Below are 9,567 nucleotides of genomic sequence, written 5' to 3' on the forward strand. Positions count from 1 at the left end.
CGACACGCCCCCAAAAGGGGGGTACGAGGCGGTCCCAGGCCGGTAGGGCGGAACCTGCCGCCTCCAGCCTTGACTGCGGGACTCAACCCGCTCCAGAGCACAGCTGAGCCGAGCCCACCTGGTGAGAAGCCCCTGGGGTGGGGGGTGGGAGGGGAACCCGCCTTAACCCTTCTGTCACCTCTCTGATCCTAGTCCCTTCCCCACAGACCGTGGCGGCTGACACCCACCCACGCCCTTCTCAAGTGCAGGTGGCAGAGACCCTTCCATTCCCCAGGGACCTATCGGGTCCCCTTTCCCCTCTTGATCAAGGCTGTTGGATTCTAGGCCCCTTAGAGTATTGAGTTCCTTCCCTTCACCCCCTTTTCCTCCCTCTCCTTTCATAGACCCGGGGTCCAGGCCACCAGTGCCCTCCTTCTTAGGACCCAGGAGTCCCAGATCTGAGGTCCTTCCTCCCCCAGACTCCAGGAGTTGGGGCCCTCAGCGCGTCCTCCCTCACACCCAGGAGTCTGGGCACCCAGCCCCCTCCTCCCCCAGGATCCAGAAGTCATGGCTCAAGGCCGCTCCCATCTCTAAGTTCCTCAGGCCCTTTCCCTGCTGCGTTCACATGCAAGGGACGCCTCCTGACCTCCACTCTGACCCTGCCTCCTGTGGGGGGCCTGCTCTCCCCGCCAGTCCAGGTGCCCATCCCAGCCTTGGCAATGACCCTGGCAGCTTCCTCCCAGCGCTCCCAAATCATTCGCTCCAAGTTCCGATCTGGTGAGAGTCTTCTCTCTGTGCACGTAGGGAAGGGAGTCTGGGAGTCCGCACGGCGGGGTGACATGGGAGGGGGGTGGTGACACATGCCAAAGGCATGTGTTTTCTGTGCAAGAGATTATTTATGTAAAGGAGGCCCCAGCAAAGGGGTGGAGTTGTGGTTGACAGTGAGTGTGCAAATGGCTGGTGCAATGCTCACGTGAATAGTGGGGAATGGGCGGCTAGGGGTGGGTGTGCAGAGGACCAGGTACTGCAAAGGAAGAGGGGCTTAAATTGACACCTGTGCAAATCGGAGGAGCGCCCAGTGTGGAACTGTGGGCAAGGGGACAATGAGCTCTCAAGCCTTGAAAGCGGCAAAGGTTGCATTTCAGGTCCCAGCACAGGTGAAAAGTGTGCAAGTGGATACACCTGGAGGTAAAGTCCTGCGTAGACAGAGTGTACTTGAGTGTGCAAATGAGTCTGCTTCTGTGGTTGGGTGGGTGCGAAGACACCAGTAACCAAAGAGCAAGGAGTGTGCAAAAGAGTGCACGTGTACAAAGAAATGTGCAAAGAGAGATCCTTGCTCCACAACTGGGGGCCAAATTCTGAATGCGTTAACGTGGCTGGGTGTGTGCCGAGACAGTGAGCCTAGGATGAAGAGTGGCAAAGGGTACCAGTGCACAAAAGTGCTGTAGATGCAAAAATAGAGGCCAGGGAAATGCGTGTTTGAAGGTGGGTGTGCAAAGGGGGCGACTGAGGGGAGGCCCAGAGGTAGTGCAGAAGGGAGTGGGCGTGTGCAAAACGGGGTGTGGGGATGAAAGGGGGCGAGGTACAAACACTAAGATGGTGATTGGGCGGAGGATGGGGTGGGCATCAGCTGACGAAGGGGGCAGGTGGAGGAGTTGGGGGCAGGGCTGCCTCCTGCCTGCACCGCTGGCTGGCTCCTGGCCCCAGAACGGCTCTGGCCTTCGGCGCTGTGCTGGCAGGGAACAAGCAGGAGGCCCTGGAAGGGAGCAGGCTGCCCGCCCACCCGCCTGCACGGGGTGTGTAAGGGGGCTGGGCACACGTGTCCCGCCAACAACTGCAGCTCACACTCGCCTGCCAGGCCAGGCTCTTGGACACTCCCTTCCCGCCTTTCTCCTCCCACCTTCCTCCACAGTCCTCCAGCTTCGGATCCACAGACGCTATCAGGACACGAGTAAGTGTGGGCCCTGAAAGGGAGGGGATGGCGGCCCTACTCCCTTTGGGCACCCTGGAGTGCAGCTGCCACACATCTTGTTTCGGTTCCCGAGCCTCAGCGCCTATGCCCCAGGGTACATTGCAATCCCATCCTGCCCTTCCCCAGGACCCAGGAGTACAGATCCCTGGCTGCCCCACCCCTAGGAGCTTTTCTTCCTGCTCTTGGGCTTTTCCCACTCTAATGAAATGCATGGATCCAGATCCTGTTTCTTTGGAGAAGACAGGCATCCCACACCCCACACTTGGCACACATACAAATCTCAGGATGTGGCTTTCAGCTTCTTTCTCCCCAAGAACCAGGAGTGCTGGTCCCACCCCTGTCCCAGCAAAACCCCAGGAATCTGTGATCCTCAGCTACCACACCCCTCGGTGACTGAGGAGGAGATTCCTGCCTTTCTTCAGAATGTAAAATTCTGGGTCCCTAGCACTTCTGCCCTTAGATCCAGGAGTCCAGACAACCAGCTCCTGCCACTTGGGTTTCACTCCCTGGCTCTGTCCTCTTGCACCCGGGGGGGGGGGGGCGGTGGGGCCTCCAGGGTCCTCCTTCCCATGCAGCCTTGTTTCTCCCTGCCTGGCTTGCTGCCTGCAGGCCTCTCAGGGTCCTTTGCTGCCTCTCCATTCTCGGATCCAGATCCATGGATCTCAGCCGCAGACCCGGCTCTGGCTCCGGCCCCAGCCTCACCCTCGAGCCCAGCGCCTTTCCTCTTCAGCCCTGGGGTCCTTCTCCCTGAGCCAAAACACTACCCTTGGCGGTCCCTGAAGAAGGTGAGTCTCGACCAGAGTGAAGGGAAGTCCCGCTGAGAGTCTAGCCTTGGTCCTCCTTACTGCTGCCCATTTTGCTCCTCTCTGATGGGGACAAGCCGACCCCATACTTTTCATGGGGCTCTGGGGCAGGAAAGTGGGAATGGAGCAGAAGCATTTGACGTCATACCTGCTTTTTCAGGAGTCTCCCAAGATCTCCCAACATTGGAGGGAGCCCAAGCCCAAGAAGAACTTGACATACCACCAGTACATGCCCCCAGAGCCGAGACAAGGGTCCAGGGCAGACCCCCAGGCTGAAGGGTCGGCCTTGGGTCCCCCTGGACCACCTCCATGGGAATGGACAAACTCACAGCAGCCACCTCCTAGGTATGACCCCTGTTTTTGTTCTCTGGGAAGTTCAGGCCCCCAGCTCCCTCCTCCCCCAGGACGCAAGAGTCCAAATCCCCGGCCCCTCTTCCTTCAGTTCCCAGAAATCCTGACCTCATCCCCGAGAGCCTGAGCCACCTCCTCCCCACCCCCGCCCCCTGCCGCGGTTCCTCGTCTCTCAGGCACCGGAACTAGCCTCCTCTGTTCTCGCGGAGCTTCAGAACTCAGGTCCCTTGCTTTCCTGCATCTTCATGAGCCCCTGTCTTTGAGGACTCCAGAATGCCTTTTCTCTCTGCTCCTTCTAACCTGTTTTCCCTTCACAACTCTCGCCAGGATGAAGCTCAGTCCCCTCACTCCCTCCCCACCAGGGGTCCCCAGCCCCTCGCCCTCTCCACACAAGTTGGAACTTCAGACTCTCAAACTGGAGGAGCTGACGGTGAGTTTGGGGAGTAGCTTCCCAGGCTGGCCCTCTCGCTCAGTGGGGACCCAGAAGTCTAACCTTGCAGCTTCTGCTCCATTGGAGATCCAGGACCTAGGGTCCCCAGTCCCTCCTCTCTCGGTTTCCAAATGTCCAGCTCCAACCTCCCCCTCCCCGCCACCTGCGCCCCGGAGCCCGCCTAGCACGGCCTCTTTCCGCCTCCCTCCCTAGGTCTCAGAGCTCCGGCAGCAGCTGCGCCTGCGGGGCCTCCCAGTGTCTGGGACCAAGTCGATGCTCCTGGAGCGCATGCGCGGTGGCGCCCCGCCCCGCGAGCGGCCGAAGCCGCGGCGCGAGGAAGGTCCGGCGGGTGCTCCCTGGCCTCGCTTCAGGCGCAAGGCTTTGGGAGCCGCTGGGAGGCCGGGCTCGGTGAGAGCGGGACTACGCGCATGGACCAATGAGGAGAAGACAAAGCGGGACGGGGCGGGAAGTCGGGAAAAGAATAGCCAATAAAGTGTGGGGGGCGCGGTTAAGAGCAAAGGGGGAGGATCTTAAGGGAAGGGAAGCCAATGAAAGAATAGGGGGCGAAGCCGAAGGGAGCCATGGATGAGTGAAGGCCTGGGCCGGGACCAGGAGGTGGAGCCACAGGTAGCGAGTGGATAGGGTTGCTCCCCGTGGGCACGGCTTAAAGGAACTCGCTCTCTTCGCCGTTCTAGTTGAAGCCGAGTCAGACATCTCACTCGCTGCCCCCTCCACGTGCCGCGGAAACCCTTGTGACGGCTCCGGCTCCTGCTCCGGCTCCGGCTGCATCGACGGCTCAGGCTCCAGCTCCAGCTCCAGCTCCAGTACCGATTCCTTCTTCAGCAGCAGCCTCGACAGCCCTGACACTGGAGGAGGAGCTGCAGGAAGCGATCCGCAGAGCGCAGGTGAGAGGGAGCGGGCCTAGGGTCTCAGTCAGGATCAGGCTGGAGTCCCAGGTTCACGCCAGTTCTGCCCGTCCACAGTTGCTTCCGAACCGGGGCGTCAATGACATCCTGGAGGATCAGGTGGAGCCTGAGGGTAAGAGCCGAAGTCCTAGATTTGGGGGGAAAGGGGGCCGAGGTTCTGGGCTTCTGTGTTCGCGGGAGGAATAGGTTGGTATCTGGACTCCTGAGGTGTCTGGACTCCTGAGTCCTAGGGAGGAATGCGCTGGGGGCCTAGACTCCTGGAAAGGACGAATAGGGAGCTGGGGTCCGGATCCCTGCCTTCCTAAGCTCACGCTTCATTCCTTTCCCTACAGACATGCTGCCCCCCATTCCCCTGGACTTCCCCGGCTCCTTCGACTTGCTGTCCCCCTCCCCGGACTCTGAAGGCCTCTCATCTGTCTTCTCTTCCTCGCTCCCATCCCCCACGAACTCCCCGTCCCCCTCTCCCAGGGGCCCCACCGACTCCTTGGATTGGCTGGAGGCTCTGAGTGGGGGTCCCCCACTGGGCTGTGGCCCCCCAGCCCCCAGCATTTTCTCTGCTGACTTATCTGATTCCAGTGGCACCAGGCTGTGGGACCTGCTGGAGGATCCATGGTGATGGATTTTGGGGTTTCCAGGGACTGTGAACTGGTGGGGATGGAGAGGCCACAGAGATAGACTCCCTGAGGGAGGGGTTGGAACAGCTAGCAGAATCACTCCCACCACAGACACAAAATCAGAGACAACTCTCATGCCCACCTGGCCCCTGCACTGCTGCTGACATGCCAACCTCCTGACTTCTGCCTGACCTCCATGTGATCCCCTCCATGGTTGTGTGGTTGGGGGCAAAGAGGTTTCATTTGCTGCTGACCAGGGCAAAACAAGCTGCTTGCTGCTCCCCTCAGAGAACTCCTGGATGTTTTTGTTCCCACTTTCATCCCCCCATCCCACTGACTAGATGGATGCCTGTTGCTGGGGAGTCTGGAAGGTGGTCTGTGCTTTTTGGATGCAGGAGAGGGACAGGGAAGAGTAGGGAGAGAGAATAGTCTGCCAGACCCTTGGCTTCTGATTGGAGATGAGAAAAATCAGATGTGTCACATCTGGGGTCAGATTCTCTCGGAAGCAGAGTCTGAGACAAGGTTTGTGTATCCATGACTTGGGAAAGAAATGCTCCCAGGAGAAACCAATGAAGGAATAGATGAAACAGGACAGCGATGGGGGAGAAGACTAGCTAGAATGCGATTTCAGGTGAAGTCCCAGCCTTAGCCTGATCCCATGGGGAGCTCTGCAGGATAAATTAAGTGGTAGAGTCTTTCCCTCCTTGAGGCAAAGGGAACTGGGCCTTTGAGGCAAAGGGAGATCCCTGTTTGGGTTTATTATTGCTGAATAACAAACCGCCCCTAAATTTAGAGTCTTAATTCCTGTCTGTGATTGTTCACAATTCCATGGATTGACGGGGCTCAGTGAGGCACCATATAATGTCAACTAAAGCTGCAGTCCTCTTAGGGCCCAACTGGGCTGGAATATCCCAGATGGCGCACTCAGGTGCCTCTGGCACCTGGGCAGGGATGGCTAGTAGGCTTGACCCTACTGGGCTGTGGGATATCTGGACTTCTCTCATTCTGGATTTGGTCTCAGTGCTCTCCCTCTCCATGTGGTTCCTTTCTCCAGCAGGTAGCTGGACCCCTCACATGGTAGCTCACGACCCCCCAAAGTGAGCATTCCTAGGGGAGGAAGCAAAAACTTCCAGTCTCTGAAAGACTAAGCTTGGAACTGGCACAACGTCACTTCCACCACATCTTATTGGTTAGTGCGAGTCAAGGTAGCCCAGGCTGAATATGATATGGGATAAGACTACACAAATGTATGAATACCGGGGGCGTGGTCATTGGGCACTGTCTTCGGAGACCTGCCACTACACCCCTCTAGGCAGTCATGGGCCACAGGTCACAAGAAGGGGCCAGGATATAAACTCCAGGCACCTCAAGCTCAAGGGCAGTCTTGGGAACAAGGTTGCAGGGTAAGCCCTTAGCAGCAAACTGTTTTAAAATATAGGTTTATTATCATTCAGGTATGGTGAGGCCAGTAGATCGGGAGACAATTGCCATTGAAAAGATAGTTTGTTATTTTCAGAGATCCCAAAGGAAGGGGGCATGCCAAGCTCTGCAGGGCACCAGGGTCGGTCAGGAGTTAGAGGGGAAGAGGAGAAACTTGGACAAGAGTCTTGACTGTGGTTTCCTTGGGAAGGAACAGATGAGGCAGGTTAAGCTTAGGATTGTCTAGTTTGAATAATTTCAGCAGGCTCTGGGGTGTAAGGGTTGTCCCCAGTTGCCTGGAACTTGGCCCTGGGGTGACTAGGCAGATGAAAAGTGACCTGAAGTATAGAATGCCATAAAGGAAGTGGTTGGGGGTATGGGCTCTGGGTTGGTTGCTTTGCATGTGAAAGGCATACTTACATGTCAGTCCTTTATTACCTCTAGGAATTGGCTAGCCCTGGGAGGGGCAGTCCCTCCAATGTCAGCAAGGCCCCAGATGTCAAAGCACCAGAAATACAGAAATAAAAAACCATGATTAATGCATAAAGCACACAGAAGCCGGGTGTTGGGTGCACAGAACTGGTAAGAGGAATCTGAGGGGACCTGGGCAGGCTGCCAACAGTGTCCACTACAGGTGGGAAGGTACAGTGGATTAGTTATGTGTTACAGGACCTAGAACCAGTGACTTCCCCTGGCTTGCTGTCATGTCAGTTTCCTTATTTGTACCTACAGCCAAGTGTGGCTGAGAGAGTTCACTGAGAATGTCCATGAACTGGACCTGGCATGTGACGTGTGATGATAAACATTAATCACCATTATTAGCTGCTGATCGACAATTCTAGTGCCTCGAAGTGTGTAAACTCTGGTGAACATTGAGGATCCAAGACAAAAATGGAAGGGAACAAATGCTCGTTACCATGAGGCAAAGGGAATCTTTGATGTCTTCCAAACCAATCAGGTAGAATTTGTCCTCCTTACTTTCCAGATGAATTAATTAAAGATCAGAGAAGGAGAGCGACCTGCTCAGTGTCACACAGACAGGAGGTGTTGGAGTAGAGTTTTTGGGGTTTTTTTTGCAGTACGCGGGCCTCTCACCGTGTGGCCTCTCCCGTTGCGGAGCACAGGCTCCGGACGCGCAGGCTCAGCGGCCATGGCTCATGGGCCCAGCCGCTCCGCGGCATGTGGGATCTTCCCGGACCGGGGCACGAACCCATGTCCCCTGCATCGGCAGGCGGACTCTCAACCACTGCGCCACCAGGGAAGCCCCTGGAGTAGGGTTTTAAATCAGATTAATATGTCTACAGCCTGTACCCTCAGGGTTGAAAAATCAAAGAACCTCAATCTCTGCTCTGGTGAAGCTCAGACATTTGCAAAGAGAGTCCCAAGGCAGGGTGATAGGTATTTTCATGGCAAAGGTACAAGCAATAGGAGGGGCGTGACTCCTAGAAAGTGACCAGAAGCTGCAGGGGAATGGGACAGGGTGGTCAGAGAAAATATTTTTGCCAAGACGCAAAGGGTGAGGAGAAGCTGGTCAGAGGAACCTCTTGGAAGACAGCATCCTTGTAGAGGGAGAAGAACATGCAAAGGCTTGAAGGTGTGAAGGGCGCTGCCACCTGGGGAAACTTGTGAGGTCAGGGGTCCTGGAATAAAAGGTGGGTGTTGGTGCTGCGGCAGAATTCAGGGCTGAAGAGGTGGGTGGCGGCCGAGTCCTACAGGACCCTTCACATCAGGATGAAAATTGCTGGGAAAAGGGTACAGTCAGCCCTGGAAAGATCAGAAGGGGTCTGGCAGGTCTTCCTCTGTCTCTCTTTCCCTTCTGACACTTCTATGCCTATACCCCTATATCAGTCTGTTCCCATCTCTGCCTGCCTCTGTGTCTTCACTCTGTCCCCATCTCTTCTGTGTCCAGAGGAGGGTGGCCTTGGGCTGAGAGCCTGTGGGCCCTGTGTGCAGTTTCAAAGAGAGTCAGGGCTAGGGGCGGCTAAGGAATTCTCTGGAAGGTGGAGATTTGAAAGACAGACCCAGGATTGCGAGGAGTGTGCAGGTTTGAGTCCAGAGTCTGAGGGGCGGGCTTGGGTCCTGCATTTTCCATGGCCTGTCCCTCAGCCCTCTTCCAGACATGTAAGCTACTTCCTCCTGCCCCTGAGGCAAGGACTGGGCCTCCCCCAAGGGGGTGGGGAAAAATGAGGGCTGGACCTATCGGGGAGCTGGGGGGAGGCTGAGGTCAGATGGGGACCCCACCCCCCACCATGCTGCCATCCCACGATCTCAATGGAAGCATGAAAAACACCAAGAATATATTTGACAAATTACCAATTTATTTTATAGACGTATTCCCCAGAAAGATACATTCATATTCATTGGGTAGACTGGAGAAGAATATATTTTGCTTTTCTCCTCCTTCTCCTTCCCCCTGCTTCTCTTCTCTCCCCTCCAACCCCATTTCTCCCTCCCTCCCTTCGTTTCTCTCTTTCTCCCTCCTTTCTCTGTTACCACATAGCTAACTGGCTGCTTCCAATCACTGACTTCTATTCTATTCTGCCTTTTACCTCTACGTTATTATTATTATTATTATTATCATTATTATTTGGCCTCGCAGTTTGTGGGATCTTAGTTCCCCAACCAGGGATTGAACCTGGGCCCTCAGCAATGAAAGCATGGGGTCCTAACCACTGGACCGCCAGGGAATTCCCATCGTCCACCTTCTTTTTTCTTTCTGCTTCATCGGAGATGACCACCCCGCAGCTCCCAACTCCACCAACCACCTGAGATCCTCGTCATCATCGAGCACAGCCTCTTAGGGACCTGTGGGAGAATTTCTCTGGGAAACACACCCAGGAGAGCTTGACACAGAAGCAGGTGCCTTGGTGGTTGAGGGTCATCTCTGGGGCCAGATTTACCTGTGTGGACTTATCTCTCCATCACTAGCTGCCTGGCCTAGGGCAAGCCATTTAACCTCCCTGTGCCTCAGTTTCTTCATTCATATAATAGGAACAAGGGCAATAGTACTTTGTGTGGGTGGTGTGAGGAATAAATGAGTTGACCTGTGTAAGGTGCTTAGAACAATGCCTGG

General features: G+C 55.9%; 1 protein-coding gene across 2 annotated transcripts; it reads left to right on the forward strand.

Moving 5' to 3' along the window:
• The first annotated feature begins 24 nt into the window (after positions 1–24).
• Positions 25–7,553, forward strand: MAMSTR (MEF2 activating motif and SAP domain containing transcriptional regulator). Of its 2 annotated transcripts, XM_030873662.3 has the most exons (10): positions 25–121; positions 673–756; positions 1,892–1,930; positions 2,561–2,736; positions 2,915–3,099; positions 3,433–3,535; positions 3,749–3,943; positions 4,231–4,440; positions 4,519–4,573; positions 4,794–7,553. In XM_030873662.3, exons 2-10 carry the CDS (start codon positions 699–701, stop codon positions 5,075–5,077), a joined length of 1,305 nt encoding a protein of 434 aa, XP_030729522.1. In that variant the 5' UTR covers positions 25–121; positions 673–698; the 3' UTR covers positions 5,078–7,553. The 2 variants fall into 2 exon arrangements, with proteins under 2 accessions (XP_030729522.1, XP_030729508.1); XM_030873648.2 differs by lacking the exons at positions 25–121; positions 673–756 and having other exon boundaries at positions 1,576–1,930; positions 4,231–4,573.
• The last annotated feature ends 2,014 nt before the right edge of the window (positions 7,554–9,567 follow it).

Source organism: Globicephala melas, chromosome 19 (assembly GCF_963455315.2).
Source record: "Globicephala melas chromosome 19, mGloMel1.2, whole genome shotgun sequence".
NCBI lineage: Eukaryota > Metazoa > Chordata > Mammalia > Artiodactyla > Delphinidae > Globicephala > Globicephala melas.